The following is a 22,894-nucleotide window of genomic DNA, read 5'->3' as shown; positions in this document are numbered from 1 at the left end:
AAAGAAATTCGGTGTTTTAGATGATAAAAAATATTTTATTGGGTAATTTTTGTTAGTTATTAAAAAAATCGTTAAACTTAATATGTGTATTGCAACTAAGTATTACAACGTGCAAAAATAGTCATATAGAAACTAAACGAAAGGTTTGTATGATGATTTCTATATGGCTATTAATAGTTTGTATCACAAGAATAATGTTTACTCACAACTGCACGTAATGGTGCAAAGAAATACTTAAAACATATCACTGGTTTTTAAATGTAATTTATTACCCATTTCATAGGTAGATAAAAACTTAATAGATCTCAGAATCACAAAAAATAAAATTCGAGTGTTATAAATCTCCCAAATTCAACAAAAAATCAATAACTCGTGCAACACTGATGTTTCCAAAAAATGGGCAATATCTTTAAATAATATATAGTTTTACCCTACACAAGATCGTTTTATATAAAAAAATTATATGTACTATACACACCTTATAGTATCTACTCTTGATTATACAATTTTTGACAAATTCTGGTTTCTCCATTCCTACAAAATCGCAACATTTCCATTTTAAAAAAACACAATTCACTCACACACAATTTAAAAAAAGTCTTTCAATTTGTTAAAAGTCCTACTATCTTTACCTCTATGTTACAAACATGATCTTTTTCAAGTTCAAACACCCACTTTAAATTAATTTTGATTTCACCAATGCACCGCACAACTTCTGACGGCAGTTACCATTTGTGGTTGTTGTTTTTCTTCAACAGGGCAGTTGTTCGTTCGGCAGCATTGTTGTTTTCGAACTGTTCCTGGCCAGTGTTAAAGTTCAGTAAGCGGTAATATGGCAACAACATGGCTTAGAATAATTTCCCAGTTTAGGTCCACTACACACAAATTTTAAAAGTTTCATTCAAGTGGTGAATTTTGAAAAATTCCAAAATGGCAGTAAATGCATCGCAACAATAATTTTGTATCTAATTAAAGGCAACAGATTTTTTTTAAATAAAACTTTTAAAATTTGTCGCATGACGCATCGTCCATTAATTCAAAACTAAATCTATTACAGACACTCAACTACTTTGTAAAAATATTTCACATTGCAATAATCAACATTATATAAAAACAACGGTAGTATTTACAAAACAACTGAAAGCGAAACACTTTTGTTTTTATATAATGTAACATTTTTTTTAAATGCACAAATTTAAAATTCTCAATTATGTACAAAAAAGTCGACAACATTAGTAAATTGCACGAAAAATGCTCTCATATCTACAATATAAATTCGTAATTAATTGTAAATTTTTAATGCTTCGCCGAAATAACGTTTTGTACATTGAAAAAACACCGAAAATGTTCATACATACATGAAATATACAATTTTCCCAATCAAAAAACTTAGTCTGTAGGCCTGGAAACCTTATAAAAAAAACATCAACTTTTAATTATTCGATAATGAGCTACCGTTCCTCTTATTAGAGGTTGGTAACAAGAAACATTCCAAATTTGTTGTACAACTGCATTTTTGAAAATTCGATCCTCTAAATATTACTGTTACAACTATGATATTATTACAACATTAATGTTACTGAAGATTGTGGCACTGCTTATACAAATGGATATATATTGTCAAAAATTTGTTGAAATGTGTTTTCGTCGGTAAATTAGGCGAAAGTATGCAAATACAGGTGAGAAGGCCGCTCCACAGGCGATAATCTTCAGTAATTCGAAAAATTTTTGTGCTGTAAGTATAGTGCATTGAAGAGCCAATTTTATTCAGACCATATAAATATACCACATTGAACTTGAGGTGATTTGATTTAAATTATTTACAGTCATAAATACAAGCACTAAGTTTTACAGGCCACCACTTTTTCCAGTAATTACCCAATTTACTGACCAATTTCGAGCCAAACAGCAGTTTTACTCGTTTGGTGAGTGATCGGGCCATAACGCTGGTAAACTGCTCATGCATGGAGTTTTTGATAGTTCGCAGGGCGACGGTGACCGCCCTTTAAGCTCCTCTCACCAACAAAACACGGAAAGCTCGCCGCCGTGGTCTCCGCTGTGACGCCATGTCCTCACCGAGCGAGCTTTCAGCTGTAAAAAGACAATTGGTTAAATTATCATCAAAAAACCTTGAACTTGTTATATTTGTTTACTTGTGCAAAAAAGCGAGTAAATACGTGGCGGATGGAATAATTCGAAATCAAAACATTATCAATAGTAATTTTATGCTAATTGGAACAATGGTTGTATTTCTTTTATGTTAATTTGTGCAAAAAAAGGCCTTGAAGCTCCGGTTCAAGATCAGAGATAATTCGTTGCTTAATATTATACTAGTTTCAATAAATGACGAGATGAAAACAAATTTTTTAAAATCTGTTTATCCTTCGAAAGTCATTTCAAGTCCTGCTTTAAAATAAACAGTTTTATGAAATCGCAAGATAGCGGTTTTACTCCAAAATAAAAATTAATTAATCGTACTCTGATCTAAGAAAACAAGTTTATCTAATTACATCTTTCCTTTTTACAGTCGCGCAGCTTTTCGTATTTTTAAACAAAATTCTCCCTAATGATTGCTCATAAATTTCAACAACCTGAATATCTAGGCTTTATCTTCAAGTCAAATTAAAAATATCACTAATTGATACCACGATAACAACAAATCACTCAAAAATGATTAATAATTTTTAAACCTAAAATAAACATTACAGTCCTAGCTTTAGTTATCAATAATCTTTAATGCTTTATATCGTTTACTGGCATGCATACGAACGTTTTGACGTCAAATGGGTTAAAATCAATACTTTTTTTTGTAAATTTGTAATCAATGATACGAGATTGAAATGAAGTTTTTGAAAGATTGTGAAACCATTGTAAAGAACTGTTGCCAAACAAGATTCTTTCAAGGTGAATTTCAGCTCAAAATTGTATTTTATTCACAAGTCAAGCAAATAAAATAAATGACATTTAAAAAGCGAATTCACATTTTTTTAATAAAAAGAGTGAACATTAACAGAAAGTTAGAAATGGTGGAAAATTCTCAGTTAGATAGCATGTATGTAAAAACTAGTTTTACGTGAAATTATTCTTAATAAGGAATCAAACACGAGAACAGTCGGCAAAATCTTGCTGATGCCGTGTCAAAGTGCCTTTTTGAGTAGGTATTTAGTATTACAATTGTAACATTTCTGTCCATTTGGTGTGCATAGGGTAGGTATGTGTGTGTATTCCAAGTTGGAGGACATTCAGCATTATGAGTTTTGTCTTGGTGCCAAATGCGAACTAAAAACAGCCCAACAAAGACTCAACGTCACATTGTATTTCGTGGCCGAACAATGCAAGTAAAGTTATTAAAGAGACAGAAGCGATAAATCAAAAACTAAATGAAATTGACTACTTTTTAAGTCGGTATCGAAATAATGAAATGCATTGTCTTGTTTTTTGGCGCGAACCAACAACCCGATTGAAATTTGGCAACCGAGAGTGAGTAACGTTACATAATTATAGGTTGTATAAATTCCATCGCGTTGAATGCAAAAAGAAAGCGTGGTTTTATTCGTGAACATGTTGTTAATTCGTGGAACATTTTGACGGTGAAGGTCAAGCCGTATATTGAGGCAGGTTTTTTGTTTGTGGAATCGCAATTCGCGTAATCACCGGATATCTGTTAATGTTGTTGGACCAGCTCCAAATTGTATCTTAAATACTATCGTTGTCGTTTAAAATAATCGCGTGAACGTCGCTTTTATGCCGGATTAATGCGATCCAATGTGGCACAAAAACGGGACGTGCATACACACATTTTATATCTACTTTATTAAATTATTATTGCCGTGACTGTAACTTCCTCATTGGATATTTTGCAGTAAAACTTTCCAACCTTAACTGAGTTTGGTTTTAGTCTGCACCTCGTAAAATCGCCTGCTGCATCGACTTCCTGTAATGACAAAACATTAGCTGCAAATACCGAAGAAATAGATTCGCTCTCTGCAGCCAACCATTTCACTCAACGTCGCCAGAACCCAATAAAAACAACCAATTTTTAAAACACTGTTCAAATTCTTATTAGCTCGTTGAAACGGACACTTAATTATGCAATAAAACAGTTGTATTATTAATCGACAGTTTTGCCGATGATAAACAAATCCATTTAGGTCTTTACTACACCAGAGCGAGTTTCTACAATTTATTGAATGTGTTTTTAACATCATTTCCGTTTTTGAATATTTTCTCAAGAACAAATTTAAAAAAAAAGTGAAAACCAGACGAAAGGTCTTAAGAACTCTAAAATTTTATACCCCACTTGGTTGGGCTTTACACTAGAGTGAGGTCTCAAATTATCGCTGAAATGCATGACACCATACCTGTTTTACAACAGCTTTTCAATGAATTTTCTTGCATTTCTTGTTGTTCACAATACGGGGTGATTTTAAAGTATGAGCAAATATTTTAACAGTAGAACTCAAAGGAAGACAAAACAACTAAACTTCCCTTATCCACATGTTTATAAAGTCGCGGTCAATTCATAGTGGCCATTTAATTTATTGCAAAGTTGGCAGCTCCTATCCCGCCACGTCTAGTGTGTGAGTTGTGTCAATGTTGACAGCAGAAATAACTAAATTGTGTCAACAATTGTGACAGGCGCAGTAGATTTTTAGTGTGAAGTATTCCCCGACTTTTTGAGAATTGTCATTTTTGATACATATGTCCCTAAAAAACAATTGGATGTTTAAAGTCGGATTTACACAACTCAATTTTTACAAATTTACAAAGTGGCCACTATGAATTGACAGCGATTTTATGTATAGTTTCTGAGATATAAAGGATGCAACTTCTACTTTGGCAAAATTGACGAAAACATGCAAAGTAAACGCAGCTTGAACATTTTGAGTACTTTATCGCAAAGTTTACATTGCTAATTGTCGGTAACATTTATCTAATAAAAAAATAGATGCAAAATTTTTACCGTTTTATGCTGTTTTTTATATAAGGAGACTTTTTTTTCGACTAAATTGAGTTCTACTATCACCTGTTAAAATATTTGCACAAACTTTAAAATCATAAGTGGTTTTCCTTCCTTTATGTGGTAAATGATTTTACAAAAGTTATTTATTATAATTGGTCGGATTCCTCATCATTTTTTTTAAATCAGTAGTACTGAATGTTCCATCGATGTTTTTATTTGTCTCTGACTTGTCTAAACTTAAGTCAAAAAGAAACCGAATATGGAGTGCTATAGATTTCTACATTTAGCGATAAAGTGAGGTGATAATCATGGAAAGCAAAGCTGCCCCTTTTAATTTGTTTAATTTAATTTAATAATCGCAACTTTCTAGCAGTTTTCATTTAAGAAAATATTTAGCAGTGCGCCACTGGCGAAGCAACGCAGAAATTACGCAACATCCAATCCATCAACTGCAATAATCCAAATCTGATTTTGAAGTGGGTTTTAAGGGAGGTGCAAGAAGCGTGGATCGATAGCAGTTGGAAAAAATTCTCATCGGTTAGTCTAATGAAGCTTATTTTTAATCTGCGGGTTATTTCCATCCACTATTGATAATGAACGTTAATTATTCAAGTGTATAAAAACCAACGGGCTTAGCGGAAGAATAGCACACATCCCTGTCAAGAGTGGCAGTCCGTCTTATAAAATATTAACGAACTTGTTGAAGTGCCACTAAACCATCGATTTTTCTACAAAGTAGTACATTTTGATGAAGTCATTCGTTACTCACACCGAATGTTATATATTTTTTTAGCACACATGCAAACCATTCTTGCGGAATATACGTTGGCCCAAAGTTCATTGCTATTTACACTGAAATGAATAGCGCACGAGTAAGGCAGGCAGATTTTCAACAAAACGCGTTCCTAATTCCGGCCTTTACAATAGTCGAGTTTAGGGGTCATTTCAGCGTGAATTTTTGCCTCACTCTCGAGAGCTTTTTAAATATTTTGAGTACTGAACACTTCACGGTGGTAATGACAAAAAAGATAAAAACTCCGGCTTTGGTTTCTTACTTTTTTGTCAACTACCGAAAAACTCCTTTCAAGCACAGTGCATCGCCGAGTATTTCACATTTTTAATTAGTTTAATTAGTATCGACCGCTCCTGGCTTTCTTCACGAAAATATCACCCCAAAACTGGAGGGTTTTTCAAGTGCAGACTTACTCAACAAAATTATTTGCAGTATTCGGACACGACAAGAAGCTCCGGAAAAAAAACAACGTGAAAACTTCTTTGAAATATGTTTTCAGGATTGAAACTACAGCGGGTTTTTTATTTTTTTCAAAATGCACATAAATTTATATATAAACTACCGGTAAACGTTTCCTGGAAAGAGAATTGCAGTTTCAGGAAAATAGGAAATTGGTTGCAACATCGTGGAGAAACGAATAGACGATAATTTTAGCTTTCCACCAATTGATATCGAGTTCAAGACGAATTTTAAAATAGTTTAAAAGGAAAATATATTACTGTCTGTACCTCTATAAATCTATAATAGGTGCAAAGTACACGAAAACTACAAAATCGACTATGCATTTTAAAATATTCATAAGAACGACATACACTCAATCAAATTATACATTGCCAGTGATACTCTGCTTTTATCATTTATTATAACATAATTTATAGCCAATAAAATGATAATAACAATAAAAAATTCAAATATACAAATTTTTCGATAAAATGAGCCAAATTTAATGACGGAATAAACAAACAATTTTAATGTTATAAAGTCCAGCAGGATTCTCTCAAGAATTTCAATAAAAAGCCTATTTGCGCAGACTAAACCGCCTGACTATTAAAAAATGACGAATCAATGTTGAAACGTCACATGCATTATGCAAAAACCACCCTTTTTCAATTAGTTATTGGTAGTCAATTTACGTCTTTCTGATAACATTGAAAATGCATTAAATCGTCTGCGGAGGTTACATAAATTATTAACATCCTGCACCAAAAGTAGAATTGTGTGTGATTTAGGTAGCTGCTCTTTGCTTGTGACTTCACCATAAGCTATTAAAATCTATTTGGAAACTTTTAATTGCATTGTAAAGAGTAATGTTTCATGAGGCTATTAAGCGTTGCTTAGAGTTCAACCAATTCCAAACTGGAGGCTTTAAGTCCAAATTGCAAATGTTACAAAACATCTCAAATTTTTAAGTCAGTTTCAACTATTATCTTGAATTTTTGTCTTTTCAAAGTTTGCGGTAAGTGAATTTCGAAACTCGAGTAATAATAGAGCTATTAACATTTATGTTTTATTGAAGGCGGTACTCCATTGTCCTAATACCAATACAAATCGCAGTTGCATAATCTGAAATTGCAATTTAATGCACTAAATTAAGCTGAGTGGTCTAATTTAATTAGCAGTCATTAAAAATAAGCCAAGTTTTTGTAATTTAACGCTTGTGACTAAAAATTCGTGTGGGCGGAATAAATTGTAACTAAATGAGTTTTTGTGATTATAATTTATAAATTCAAAACCTGTAATTAAAAATTTGTGAAGCAAAAATAGCCAGGAATGGAAGTTAAACACACATGATAAAGATCTTGATAAGTATTACGTTTTCTTTGTGGTAAGTTTTATTTTTTCCTTTTAAGTGAAAATTGTGTATTTAAGGTCACCTTACGCAATGAAATCGATTTTAACTTCATCCCTAATTTCCTCATTTGAATGTATAAGTAGTTTCAGTATAATGAGTCATGTTTGCATATTAAAGTGGAAAACAACAATTTTTTGCACACGCTTTTGTATCAATAGAGAGGTAGTACAAATGAAGTCAATGTCAATGTCGATTAATTGCTATACTAGTGTTATAATTGCTCGCCATATAAACTAGTACCTTAATGACCCATACTTACATGCTGCATTTTTTCGAAGTCCAAATAAGGTCTCTGTACATGCGCGTGTCTGGTGTGCTTGGACCTTTTCCTTGGTGACTCTTCATAGTGCAACAATTTGGGTGGTGGACTCATGGATCGTCCCTTGTTCATGGGGGTTTTCCTCCCCGGTTTGACCGCCTCCAAAGGTGGAGAGGTGCGAAATTGGACCGGTGTCGCCATACTGGCGAGCAAATGATGGACTTCTTCGTCCGAAGAACCGGAATGTTCGATGTGGATCCCGTCCTCGCCGTAGCATTTATGATACGGGGAACACGGCGATGACGGACTCAGATTGCCATAATGTGACATGTTTTCTTCGTTTTCTGGCGTGTACTTGTGGCGAGAATACGAATCACCGACTTGAGACCATTTACGTTTTTCCGGCAGGCAAACGGACGTCGCACGGAGGGGCCGAGCGGGACGTTCCTCTTTGTTACTGTTAATCACCTCGAGCTCTTCTTCAGAGCTGTGAGGGTCGTGCTGGTCCGGTGCGGGACTCTCCATGGAACAACCGGTGTCTGCCGGGGAGACGCTACACATGCGTTCTGACATCACTGCAACAACAAAAACCGTAAAGTTTATAGAGTTATGGTTGTAGATAAGTGGTAAGAGGTGCAATGTTTGGTGAGCTATGAACAGGTTTCATGTTTACAAAGACGAGACCGGATTTATTTATTTAACAATTAAAATTGTTGGGGTGCGAAACAAAAGCAAGACAGTTAAACAGAGACGAATATCAAAGTAAAGGAGAACAATAAAAAGAGCAAGTATATTCTGAAAACGAATGTTGAAAGATGACAGATTTTTACATCTTCTATTCAGCTGCTGCTGGAAGTAGTTTTTGTGTATTTCGTTATTGAATTTATGAAAAATAAAAAATAAACCTTGGTTCTCAAGCCAGACACTGTGGGTCATGTAACAGTCAAAATTTTTAAAAATTAAGTAAAAATGCACAGTTGTACTCAGCAAACCTCAGTACGTTTGAGTTCTAGTTGCGAGAAACAAGTGGCGTAGCCTTAAACACATTTTTGTTTTAAAATATCACATTACACTATTCCGTAGCCATTCCTATGCTAGCATCTGGACGTCATATGAGGCGAATGGCGGGATTGCAATAATTGTCCGAGTAAGGTACTTATTCGTGGTTCAGTGCGAATTTTTGTAGAAATGTAGCCTGTATTATCAGTGCGTGCGTGTTGAGTATTTTCGAGTGCCTAATAGGCATTTAGTAGTGTGCAATTTTTAAAATTTCGAGTTATTAGTGAATGCCAAAGAGGGAAATGGAGGACGCAATGTTGCTAAAAGGATCCAGATTAAAAGGACAGCGAACATTTTCAACAGATTTTAATAACACATTAAACTGATTTTGTGATTCTTTATTTTCAGTAGGTCCGTTTAAAAAGCAGAGGCGAATTGCTACAAAGGGTAGCAGAAGAAGATGCCATATAAGGTTAGTATGTAGGTATATTTTAATTTATTATTCTGTTGTTTATCGCAGAGTAAAGTGTGTAAATTTGTGATTTTTGAGTGCAACATTAAGTATTGTCTTTTTTCTGAACAGGAAAGAAAAACCAAAAAAACTCGAAAAATCTCCAATAAATATTAAAACAAGTTTCAATTTCACATTCAGCCTCCAAAAAAATATATCTAAATCTACAGGAATAGAAATAAGTGTAAATTTGTCATACAGTGTAATCAGATTTAATTTTTTTTTGAATATTAGTTGTTTACACATAAGAAATTTGGTCAGATCCTTTAGTAATTTTCTGTAGATTCTAAATTTGATATTATGTATTACGTTTATAAACACTATATTTACTATTTTATTTAGTATGGTTAAAGCTTGATCTGTCTCAAAACTTATTAATATTCTAGTATTGCATTTTTTTAAGTTGTTAGAGTAATAAGAAACAGTTTCAAAGAAAAGTACTGAAATATTGTTCTGTCCATCTAAAACTTGTAATATCGTTCGTCCTTAATTCAAAGACTTTTCAAAAGCTTTTCGTACTGTTTTGAATTTTTTTTTCTCAAAACATTAAATACTGAATTTCGATAATGGGCCTGAGAATCGGTTCAAAAGTAGCCAAATTTCATTTTTCTTGTTTCATTATTTGTTCTGTAAAGGATAAAGGTTTTTTGGAATGAAAAGGTAAAAATGTTAAGAAGCCCTGTTTGTTAAGTGCTTGTACATGTCGGTTAATGGATAATACAGTCGTGTAGGTATCATAATAAAGTGTACCTCCTGAAGATAAATATTGTGGAAGCGAGCGGTCTTGTATGAAATCCCGAGTAATCGAGATAAATTCCCAAATGCCATATGCGGTTATGAAACAGCAGAGATATGGCCCGTAAAGTTCGCGTAAACCATCGTCCGATATCATACGGCATTCTTATCTAGAATCCTCATAAATACAACGCTATCTCACAAACAAATTCACTGCCCTTTATCTTAACTATAATATTATATGGCACCCATTGCATTATATGCAATGCTGCGTCCAAGTTGCTTTTTTAATACGCCATCAATCTTGTTTTAATGTAAATCATGTCCAACTCTAAACAATGCACACCTGAAAGAATGGTTATGGGTTGAATGGCGAACGCAATAAATTCAGAGACGTCGATGTGCATGAACAAACGATGGGAGTGCCTCGATCCATGATATGAATAACAAACCAAAATTAAAACTAATCTTTCTTCCCAGATTTGAGCGGCGACCTTTCCCAAAATCACGCAAACCTTACCCATTTCATTGTTCCACAACTCCAATCTCCCATAAACACGTTCTAAATCAGTTTTACATCATCGAACAATTTTTACTTAATCACGAAAATCACGGAAAATCGACATTCACACTCGAGAATTTTCAGACGAGCTCGATTTTCCCTCACCGGAAGCAAACAGTTTTACAATTAATTTTATATTCTGCCAGCACTAAATGGATGTTCTTGTATGGCTGAGGGGCTAAATATAGGGGCTCAAGGATTGCGATTTAATTATCCGGAAAAATCAACAAACAAAAACAACGACTGTATACCGAATGAATAAGATTACTTATCTTACATTTACTTAGTATCTTAATGTATAAAGTCGTGGTTACAGTTATTGCCCTGACGTAATTTCCTCAAATACAAAACAATGATAAAATTTGGGTTATTTCAAGTTAGCCCAGTGTGTGGTGCAGTTAATTAAACCTGCGCAGATCTACTAGTCATCATAAACTGGAATCGTAATTCCCAATAACGTATCCTGATCAACATAATACGGATTATTGTTTGAGGCAATAGACAAGAACCGTATAATTCTAGAAATTCAATATCAACACGATTGAAGCAATAATTGCGATCAGAATTGTCGTTGGGGCACCTTCAAAGTCACTGTCTATAATTGCCTCCAACAACCTGCATTATTATAATCGCGATACATAAAAGAATTCAAATCTTCATTGTTCTCCCAGCTATCGTATTTGTTATTGTTACGGTTGTAATTTTATTTTGCATTTTAAACGTGAAAAAATCCATCTTAAAGTTATTTCATTAGCGATGACCCATGTCAAAAGACATGAACCGGATGTGTGTAACAACTATTCCTTTTCTTTGCAACTTGTACTATTTACATTTAGCATCCGGAAATAAAGGTTTAGGAGCAAATTGCATAAAACTTTGCTCCACAACTAATAAAAAGGAAATGAGAACAACGGAGTTGTATGACAGAACAAGCTTTATTTTAAGATTAAGATTTTTCAAGATTTGCATCGTCCTACTCGCGATTGCGAAAAATTACAAGTAGCTTATTGTTAGAAAGGCTAAACTCAGCTTAACACGCCCTGTATTCCGTTATTTATATAATTGACAAAGCTGATGAAAAAATCACCTGCTTTCACTTTACCATCGTTACTTTTGACGGTTGCATGTCTGCAGTCGTTTCAATCGCACTCTTCGAGGTGCAAAATGCAGCGCTAAGTGGAAAATAGTATACTATAAAGACCTAGACCTCATACATGGCCGAGTACAATGCACGTATGACCATAAACATTTATTTTATACTTTTAAAACAATCTTGTACGAGTGGTTGACTCACTCCTACAAAGGTGCGGTTTCCATAAACGATTATGCCAACATTTTAATACTCCGTAATTATGGTGATGGTAACAGCACCTTTAGGTTTTCAAACGTTGCTATTTTTCAAGAGTATCATTTAATTACAATTCATGACCACAAGGTTATATTTATATTATATGTGTGGTAATGCTAGTTCCAATATCATTCGCTAGCTCCAGATAAAAGTGGATTTTTGCAGGCTTTCCAACTATGATACTGTTACAACTAACAAACGCCATAAATAACACAAAGCAGGACAATAAAACTAACAAAATTACCAAACTTTCATTTCATGTATTCAATAAACACAAAATTCCACGAATTAATCAAATCAATTAGGCCTTCTTTTCGCAGAGGTAGCCAATGACTTCGTTTCAAAAACAAATTGTCTGGTTTCAACAAGGAGCTTAAGGTTGAACAATATAAAGTAAAAAATTAACTCAACATTAAAATATTCCGAAAAAAAATGTACTCGTATAGTGTAGTCAGATTTGTGCTTTTTTTATTAAAAAAATTCAATAAATGTTATAAATCGTCGTTGATTTTCTAGATAGAACCTTCTATGTGGAAAAATCATAATTTTTCAGGAGAAAGAAAAAAACTATTAGGTACAACTTTAACTTTATTGTTTTGATATTTGGTTACCACAATTATGGAAAATACCAATACACCTATGTAAATAATTTATACATACGGGATGCGCCAGAACTCGCGCCCCAGAGAAAAATACCATATAAGGTAAGATACCAGGCACATGGAAAAAATGTTAAAAAAATTTTATCTATAAAAATTTAGAAGTTATGAGGGTTTAAAGTTTGCACTTTGACTCTATTTATTTCTGTTGGAAAAATAATTTTCCCAGTTTTTTTGCTATAGGCTATTAGAAGAGGAAACAAGGAAGCTATATCCTAAATTGTAACTTTATTCAATGTTATTTTTTATTTTACTAAATAATTGTAAAAAAACATATACAAGAATCATTAAATAAACATAAAAAAAATTCAAATGTCAAAAAATAAATGTCAAAATTTTTTGACAGATTGAATTTTTTAAACATTTTTTCCATGTTCCTGGTATCTTATCTTACTTGAATTTTTTCTCTGGGGCGTGAGTTCTGGCGCACCCTGTATGTAATTCACTAAAATTTCATTAAAATATTATTATTATTTCTTAAAATTGTGACGAAAAGTATCAAACTGCTAATTTAAACATATACCAGCTTTCTTTATAAGGAATAGAAATACTTATCTCAATTAAAGAATAACCTGATTATTATATATCACAATTCGTAATTAAATATGTTTATTATTATGAAACCAAATAAAATAAATAAAGAGAATATGTGAAACAAAATAAAAACCTCAATAAAAACAAAGAAGAAACAAAACTGACCGATTATGTAGCTGAAAGAAGCAAAACAAAAACAAAAAGATGAAAAAAAGATAATTAAAAAGCATATAAATTTTCACGGCAAAGAAAATTTGAAATACCTTTGAAAGAAATAGTAAGAAAAGAAAAATTTAAAACAGAATTAAAAAAAATAATAAAAGAGACAAATATAAAAGTAAGCAATGAAGGTAAATACATATGAAGTCTTAAAACATAGAAAAACAAATACCACCTAAAGTTAATAAAGAGACAGAAATATTGAAGAAAGGGGAAAAATCAAAAATACCAAAACCAAAGTACTTAAAAAACAAAGAATGTTAAAAAAACCAAAAGCACAAATCCAAAAACATAAAGAAGTGTATCTATTATAAACAGAAAACGAAGAACAAAAAGAGAAAGTAAAAAAGTTGAAAAAATTAGAGGATTTTTTGTCAATTATTAATTTCTCCAATGTTACCTTAAAATTGCAGAAATGAGAGGTTTTTGATACTTTTTGAAAAGCCAGCTGGTTTCGTGGCTATTTTCTCATCTTTCAGGCATGTTTTTGGTACGGACAGGCGTGTAGATTGTCGAGTGAGAACAGGTTCTTGAGAGGCAGTAAGTAGATTGGTGTCGATAGTTTGTAAGTAACAATAATTATTTTCGTTAATTACCATTAATGTGCACGAAATAAAAACGTTTTGCATAAGTAATTAATGAAAGAAGGGTGACCACGCGAATAATCCGAGCAATGAATACATAATAATGACAGCTTCGTGTGCTCAACACTGTCGAAGTTAATTAGAGAGAAACGCGTTGAATTTAAAAATAAATACACATTAGAAATAATTTGGTGTTGGAATAGGAGCGTAGATTAATAATGGAAATCATTTAGAACGGACTTTCTCCAGATTGCATCTTGTAATTTACTGGTAGAACCATCATGGAAATAAACAGTCCGACTTGGCTGGCAACTAATTGGAACTAATGCGTCCAGGTTATCCAATTTAATTGAATTATGATGTGAATTTATTATTAGTATCACCTTCCAGTTGTCTCATAACCTGAAATCGTAAAGGTAACGATGCAGAAAATGTCGCTGCAACTTCAATTTAATAAGACACCTATCTACAGAGGAGGTGCTAATACACTATTCCTTGCACAAATTCAGGACGATAAATTTCTTACACGGCCATTTTGTCTGCAACCGTCTGATTTATCCCGAAGAAAATTGCAAGAGGTTTTTTTTCTATCCTAATCATCTTCAATTGCACATTAATGGCTACAACAGGAATTCCGCAATAATCCGTCTTCGTCTCTGAGACTGTTTTATGTTATTAGCGACGAAATGGTGGTACTAACTAATTCATATCCCTGATTAAATTAAAATAAAGTGAAAAGTCGAGTGATTTCTCTACTTTGAATGAGAACCATACTCGAAATGAATTGTTCAAGCCCGAAGGCGTCAAACGCTAAATCACTAATTAAACTAATTAATAATTAGAATACATGCATATTATTTATAATGCGAATTTAGGCAATTAATCGATCGCAGTTTCGCAACATTTGCATTACTAAATAGATTTAATAAGCTCGAAAAAACACAATGACATATAATTGAAGTAATGCATATTATTTTAATATTCATTAAAACGCACAAGAAGTACAATTATCATGCAGTTTTGCCAACAGTAACGCCAAAGTCTTGTAATTGCAAATTGCAATGGTTACTACCTCTGCACAATAGAGCTGTAAATATTTTCAGTCAGACTAGTATGTTGACGTATTGATCAGAGGGAAAAGAACAAAGAACTCGTTTTAAATCGTTTTTAAAATTGCAAATGTTTCATTTTAACTCAAACTAAACATTCCAATTTATTCAGTAAATTTTTGATATTTTCTCGAATTAAAAACGCCGACTCCGGGCATAAAGATTTAGAAAGTAAAACCTAATTTTATGGTGGGTGTTCATCACTGGAATTCTTGGAAAAAATATTACCAGAGGCGTAGATATGTAATGAATACAAATTGGGCACCAAAAATCTCCCTCGCGAGCAGAGAGATTTAATTTGAATTTACACGATGCATTTACAAAATTATCCACTCTATGCATTTTTTTAATAAGTCTTCTGTAGGTGACAATTCTCGCAAACTTGTCTGCATAAAAGAGGTATTAGAGTTAATTCCTCACTCTATATTTATGAAACAAAGAAAAGGGTGAGAAGCGGTATTTTGTTCAACTAGCGTATGAATAAAGTAATTTAAATTTAACAATAAAAAAATTAAATTTTTACATCGGTTTGGACAACGTTTTCAATGGAGCGACAACAGTCGACATTTTATTAAAAATTCTTTAAATTTTAATTAAAGCGCATTTCAAGCGTTAAATTTAGATTTTCGATTTAAAAAATAATTATTTGCGGACATTATAGCCCCTATAAAAAGTACAGCTTTATACCACACGATCCTGGACATTAGAAATTATCGAAAAACGTTCAAAATAATGGACACAGGCACAACTATTGTTAGTTTCCCGGAAGGATCATGCTTTCACAGGCTTTCCTATTGATTTCAACAATACAAAACGAACCAGCGTGACAAAATTTCTGAGCAATTTTTTACCCTGAACGAAAGTGACGTCTAAAGACAATTGTTACTTAATTGGATTTAACCAGTCTGTTTCACCAACTGATATGTCTACCTGTTTAAGGAGGGCTTAACGGTTTAATTACTGTAAACGTTTAATTAACTGTTTGTTATTCTTCCAGACTCTAAACAAATCTAAACTATTCCCTGACTTACAACTAAACCCACATCTAATTAACTACACCTGAATTTGAAAATTTTGAATGCTGCTCAAGCATTGAAAAACAATGCCAGAACAGAATTCAGGGAAAAACCACGTTTAATTCCATTTTAATTTATAATTTCTCACTTATTTCTTCTTCTTGATTCGAAATAATCGAATTAACGACGATTACGACTTCACTTTTATTCGTTAACTTGGCAATTAAATTGTTTCGCTACTTGCCCCTAAAGTTCACTTTTTAATATTGCAAGTAAACAACAAAATAAGGTACTTGAAAAAACAGGTCGAGTCGAGAGAAACAACTTGTACTAAATTGATAACGGGAGCGATAATATTAATCATTAAACAATTAACTATGTTTAAAATTCATCCGGAAATAGCATTCAAACACCAAAAGGTTGATAACTATATTTGTTCTATTACCACATCAATAGAGAATATTTTTTATCAATCAATGTTTATTCCGTTGAAAAAATCACCTTTTATAGTAATTCCAGAATACCAAGTTATTAAAATCACAACGTGTTTTTTCTAAACATATTTTTTGTTTTCCACTTTTCCGCACATTCCTACTCTCATTAATAATTTATTATAAAGTATCCGACACAAAATTGAATAGCTTTGTCGTGCAGATCAATTTTTTATCCATCAAGACAAAATATACGAATAAATAACTCAAAGTTTGTCAATATCAAATTGATTTAGCTTGTTGAATGATTCCAGGGTTATTTTTGTCATCAGAGAAAATATAGTTAAATAAGTTTCTTTGAAAAATATGCCGTAGTCATTAGCGTCTAGTTAGGACGTAACCCATTAAAACTTAATTGAAAATCTTTTTTTAAAGTGATGAGTCAAGTTCATCCTTTAATAGAGAGTTGAAAACCACTGATGCAGAATTAAGTATCGGTGAGGGTGAGGCAAAACGTGTGCAGCAAATGTAATATTGAAATTTTGCTCGCTACTGATAATAATTAGTGGAGGTCACGTTCGATGCACAACTATTAGAAAAGCAAACAGTTACACAACTTCTAAACTGGTTCTAAAAATATTCGAGACTAGTTGCCGCTACCTTTACTTATCATAACTTGTCTGATCCAACAATTTCCAACTACTGGAGGAAAAAATCGAAGACAATGAAGTTTCGTTAATTAACAGAAAAAAAAAACTAATTTGCAGTTACGGTTAATGCAATTGGAAGGAGATTAGTGGTTAGCCGTAAAGTGGCATTAATTGCAGAATTATTCAAAAGCTAAGTATGTGAACATTCCTAATATTAGGCTGTTAGGAAACAATGCAGCGCAAGACAATGGATAATAAAATGGATTATTGTCAAGAATCGAGGGAATAGTTATAGAAAAGAAAATTAGCGCAGTGAATTTTCAAGGGAGCCTCTTAGCCAATGGCCACAACGCTAGAATTTTTAACACTATGCTAATGAAAACCCGATAAATAGTGGCATTTTTCCTGCAAAAATTCATTTGCATAATAACGAGATACCTACATGTGTTCCAATATTAGTCAACAATTTGCAATTTAGATTAAAAAAAAATAGTTGTTTTTTGCCTTGTCAAGAAATATTATTTATTCGAAATATCTGGGAAAATTACGTTATAAAAAAAGAATAAAGTCAAGCAAATAGAAAATCTTTTCGTTTCGCTGGTGGCGCTAAAAATAATGTTTACTCAAGTAACACGATAGGTATCGCTGTATAAATCTGAAATGTTTCATGATTTGTATAAAATCGTTTACGTAATAATCTTATCAACATACACAGCAACTGTTTCAAAATGGTAAGAAAGCGTATCACCGACAATGTGTCATGTTGGGATTTTTTCACACAGATCAATGAAAAGGCAATGTTTTCAACGAATCCATCATGAGGCTGCTTGCAGCAACGTTTGTAATTATTGTTGTCGACAAGTAGCCGCTTGTTTATTTTTATAATGCTAAGAGAATGATGCATTCTTTTGAAACTCGGCCAAAATTCAAAGATCAACGACATTATTTTTTACATTCGCGCTGCTGCAATCCTTAATCTTCATTAACAACTTTTGCAAAATGTTTCTCTTTAACAAATACCAAGTTTTATTGCTCCAGTATCTTCTATATCATTGAAAATTTATTTTATTACGCGGATTAACTGATATAACTTGTGGGTTCTTTTATTGTTATTATAGCACTACATATGCTCGTTTTTATACTCAAAGTTGGGAATTTTATAGTTGCATTAAAATGGTGAAATTTAAATTCTACTCTGATGGCCTTCCTACATAACCACCTACTTTACATTCTAGATCATCTCACTCGATGCTCAAATTATCCTAATTAAATTTATAATCAGAGAACAAATGGTTGTTTTTCATCTGTAACACTTCACTCACTTGTTTTTGTTATTAGAAACGCAAAAATAAAATACTGACACTAAATCAGAAAAAAGTAATTTATAACGATTAAATGTAAAAAAATACAAGGTTCGGTGTAAAATACTAATTGCAATTAAAACTGTATTGAATTTTGCTGGAAAATACTATGAGCGACACAACCTGTAATCAACTATTTCTAGGATTTTCCTGATTAATTAGAGTATTAGAGACGATAGAATTTCCAGTATATGCATTTATTTAAATTGCCATTGACGAGTCGAGACATCGATCCATCCATAAATATTGAATGTATTCATAAAATATACTAATAATGATGCAACAGGACTTGCTAGCGAAATTTTCTTACTAACACACTTTTTTAGAATTGATGAAATATTTATTTCTTTGACCAGAACAGACAAATTAAGAAATTTACTTTCTTTTGTGTTTTATTTAACCAAAGCATAACGACTGTATTTTTAATTTTCTGCAACAAAGTATTTCTTGATGACCGCAGGACTTGTCTACTTCTCTGAAAAGGTAACAAATGCCAAAAAGACATCAAAGAAATCATTACAGTCTCACACAGTAAACTTAAATCCTTTGTTGGGTTTAATAATTGCAGTTGTAATAAGAAGTTGTTTCATGTCGATTTTATTTTATTTTTAAAAATCAAAAGGATGCATCTAATGATAAAACCTATTTTCAATTTATGTTTTGTATCTAAATAATGTAATAACAATGACAATTTCCTGTTCGATTATCTGTATCAGATAAAAATAAAACCGGCTAAAAATCCAGCTTTTAATGCAAAAGTGAGTGTATTAATTGACCTTTATCTTTTTCCTCACTTATACAACATTCCGTTTCGTCTATGAATTAATAAGGGTTGCAGCAATAAAACTTTCTAATTCTTGCAAAATTAAAATTACGCGTCAATAGTGCCCTTCATTGAGAATTATTTTTACACATTTTTGACACAACAAAACAACACCGAGGTTATCAATGTATACAACGATAAATTAATGAAAAATGTACAGGAAAACAGTGAAATAAACAATTGTTAAAAAGTGATAAAATTCCGCTACATGTTTTGGAATTATTTAATGAGTACCGAGCAAATTGTTGACCTAGAAATTCAAATTTTTCGAATTTTCATTTTATGCTTGCACTGCATTCATTTATTAGAAAAGTAAAACTAAAATAGATTCTTGCTTAATTTTTTGTTTTGAAACGTAAAGAATTTTGGGTTATGCAAGCAAACAAATAGTTGGAATGACTTATCCAGAATTTCGACCAAACTTACTGGTTTTGGTTGAAGTAATAATTATTGCATTTCCGTTGAAAAAATACGTTTCAAGAGGGTTAGCCAACAACTTTTCAATTTTAAATTAAATTTGCAGGAATCCAATAATCTCAATTTCAGGATGGTTGAAAATGAGAAAGTTATTTATAGAAAAATAGATATGTATGTAGAGAAATTTAAAAAAGTTCTGGATTGTAATAATTTTGTTGCTATTTTTTGTTTCTATTGCCTTAAAAGTGTTTTTATTGCTATTCAGTCATAATTTAGTTGTTTGTTAAAGCTATGCTTAATTAGGTTTTGTGTTAAAGGCAATTTAGCGGAACAATGTGGAGTAGAATCTTCGCGAAAAAAGTCCAAGTCACGAATTTTCTGTAATCAATATAATGCAGTTGGAATAATTGTTTCCCTTTGCTATTGATTATGGTGGATTATTTATATAAAATTTCGGATTGATAATGAAGAGGCGTTCCGTCGTAAATAACCTTGTTAAAGAATAATCGAGCTCGTTAAGAATGTGAGTCGTTTTGCTTTTGTGAAACGAAAAATCTCGTGTATGGAAAGTTTGCGAACCATTTCTGATAAGTTTTCTATAACGGAATTGTTGTCGGTCGATTACAATGGCTTCATAATACGAAGATGTTTTTCAGCGAGTGTAACGGATGTATTGGTATAAATTTAATTTTTAAATTTGTCGATTGTCATGTATGAATAAGAATGCGTGTATCAACAAAGTGGTGGTGACGTGTCTTGTCTTATAGACACAAGACCAAACAAGTCTACCTTTGAAGCAAGATCCTGAATTATGCTATCGCAAACATAAAAGCTGCATAGGTCATGACCTCGCTCATGAAATCCATATTTAGATAGGGTAGGGTTTATAGAAATATTTATACGGTTATTAGAAAGTAACGATGCGTGACAAGAATCAAAAATAGGATTAGTTGCAGTCAAATCCGGAGGTTGGAGGTGTATTTTCGTAATAGGGTATCATTGATCTGTCCGCAGGACCACACACAAGTGTCGCTTTTAAAAATAACCCACCACTCGGGGGGCACTTGGCCGGCAATGACCACACAGGTGATTCAATGAAGCAAATAAAACATTTGTTATTGTCGGTAAGATGAAGAATGAAAGTAAAGTCGAAAATTGAAATGGACTTACCTAGAGGTAAGTCCGGGTCATCAATTTCCTCGTCGGATTCGGTCCCGGAATCGCGATCTTCATCAGCCTAGAGAAATCAACAATGAGAGAACGTTCAGACTCAAGGAACCTCGAATAACATTAACAAATATTCAGCCATTAGCCGGTTTATAAATAATCGCGACAAACACGCTCGAATTTGACAGTTTGACGTCGAATCAGTCCCCCGGACTGTTTTCCGGACGCCGAATATCTCTAAAAGCGTCTGAAAATGGACCCGGAACATGCATTCCTTTGTTCCGAGCTTTTGTCGGGGGCAGCCATTTTTCACTCGGTTATGACCTTCAATGAGGTTAATATTGTTACGAATTTCAGCTCCGGCAATGAATACACACCTTTTCAACGTAATTATCTTCGTTTATCGAATGCGTCCGCAATTTGTGAGTGAGGAACTTGAGCATATTTTCTTTCCGGGACTTACTTCCTGATTTCGTCGCCACCTTGACGATGCTTATTTATACCTGATTCACTAAAATTCGTCACCAACTCGCGATTTCATCATCGACGAGCCGACCTAAGCACAGCCCTAAGGACAACCGGATTGCATTTCAGTCAATTCACTTAGTACCTCCTCACTCCAAGCGAGACGTTCTACTACTGATTGTACGTCTAGTAAGTGCGCTGCGTGCCGTAAACAGTCTATTAATACTACCGGGGGGAAGTCAATACTTACAACGGCCGAAAAACACCACAAATACCCCAACCTCTCGTCTAAAACCCCCAAAACCCCCTAAAATCAACCCCCACAAGCCCACTCCAAGCCAAAAAACGCAAAATCCGGACTTTTTTGCGGAAATTCCCAGGAAAAAGACACGCGACCTCCCCCTTCGGCAAACATGGACTCGTCGGTAACCCATTGATGACAAAGGTAGGTCTGATTCCCAAGCGGTCTGTGATTGGTCTTCGCCGGTTTGTTATGCTCTCTTCTCGTCTGCATAATGCTTTTCTGTCTCACACAGAGGAGTTGCATAATTGCCTAACTAACTCCTTTCGTATGGCGTAGCGTAAGCTAGAAACTACAAGTGTAAAGCTAAAACCGGTCCTCGTTCACGTTTCAACTCGTTTTCACAGAGATAGAAAGAGAGAACCGGTTAAAAAGCTCGCCGAGTTTGGACGTGTCAACTTTATATGTCTTTAGTATGCTTTCCGAGCTTTTTTCTAAATTCAATTCCATTGAAGCGAAGCGGCAAAGCGGGAATTTCCCTTTTGTTTGCCACCACTTTTACCCGGAATCGATGCGGACGGCCTTTTTTGATGCGAGCTTGAACTAACCGGAGAATTCGCCTTATTACTCAATGGACCAAAATGTATAGATGGGGACTCGTTTCGCAGAAATCCTTCTCTCAACTAAAACGTAATTAACAGATCAATTTAATTTAATAGAAATTAAAAATTCTCTTTAAACATGAGTACAATTTAATTTAGTGAATTACTCACACACTGTTTTTAACAATTCTCAGCTAAAGTAAATACCACAACACAATAAAATAAATCTTGCATAACATTTACATTATTTTTCTATTATTAATGGTAGAAACTTAATGACTAAATAAATACATTATACGTAACATATTGTTGAAATAGTCATTTTTCACACTTTCGTGCTATTAATGCAACTAGTTATACGTCTTATTTATACAGGGTGAATATAAAGTATGGAACCAAGCGTTTTTTTAAATCATTTGCCTCCAGAAAATAATAATTAAAATGGCAATTTATGTAAAAAAAAAATTTGAAAAAATTAAATTTAAAGTAGATAGCTGTAATCCTTAGATCATAACCTTCATGAGAAAAATGATTTTATAGTGGGTTGCCATTTAAAAAAATTAAAAATTATGTAGAAACAAAAAAAAATTCGAA

At 33.0% G+C, this 22,894-nt stretch overlaps 1 protein-coding gene across 1 annotated transcript; it reads right to left on the bottom strand.

The window, feature by feature from the left end:
- Window positions 1–14: 14 nt before the first annotated feature.
- On the bottom strand, window positions 15–21,650 carry LOC123005010. The gene is made up of 4 exons (XM_044398597.1): window positions 21,370–21,650; window positions 20,996–21,062; window positions 7,868–8,442; window positions 15–2,091 (listed from the first exon to the last, which is right to left on the bottom strand). The coding sequence occupies exons 1-4, from the start codon at window positions 21,433–21,435 to the stop codon at window positions 2,017–2,019; spliced, it is 783 nt and encodes a 260-aa protein (XP_044254532.1). The 5' UTR covers window positions 21,436–21,650; the 3' UTR covers window positions 15–2,016.
- Between the last annotated feature and the right edge of the window lie 1,244 nt (window positions 21,651–22,894).

The sequence above is a fragment of the Tribolium madens genome, unplaced genomic scaffold (assembly GCF_015345945.1).
Source record: "Tribolium madens isolate multiple individuals breed KSU strain unplaced genomic scaffold, Tmad_KSU_1.1 Scaffold_20;HRSCAF=117;Tcas5.2_LG4, whole genome shotgun sequence".
NCBI lineage: Eukaryota > Metazoa > Arthropoda > Insecta > Coleoptera > Tenebrionidae > Tribolium > Tribolium madens.
The sequence above is the reverse complement of the archived record's forward strand: the minus strand, read 5'-3'. Positions and strand labels throughout refer to the sequence as shown.

What these genes read in the sequence shown, in the direction of transcription:
- LOC123005010 (XM_044398597.1), bottom strand. Translation starts at nt 21,435, where the DNA reads ATGCTCAAGTTCCTCACTCACAAATTGCGGACGCATTCGATAAACGAA. An exon ending in TGACCCGGACTTACCTCTAG is followed by an intron (nt 8,443 to 20,995) that starts GTAAGTCCATTT and finishes TTGTTGTTGCAG; the next exon opens with TGATGTCAGAACGCATGTGT. An exon ending in ACTTCGAAAAAATGCAGCAT is followed by an intron (nt 2,092 to 7,867) that starts GTAAGTATGGGT and finishes GTCTTTTTACAG; the next exon opens with CTGAAAGCTCGCTCGGTGAG.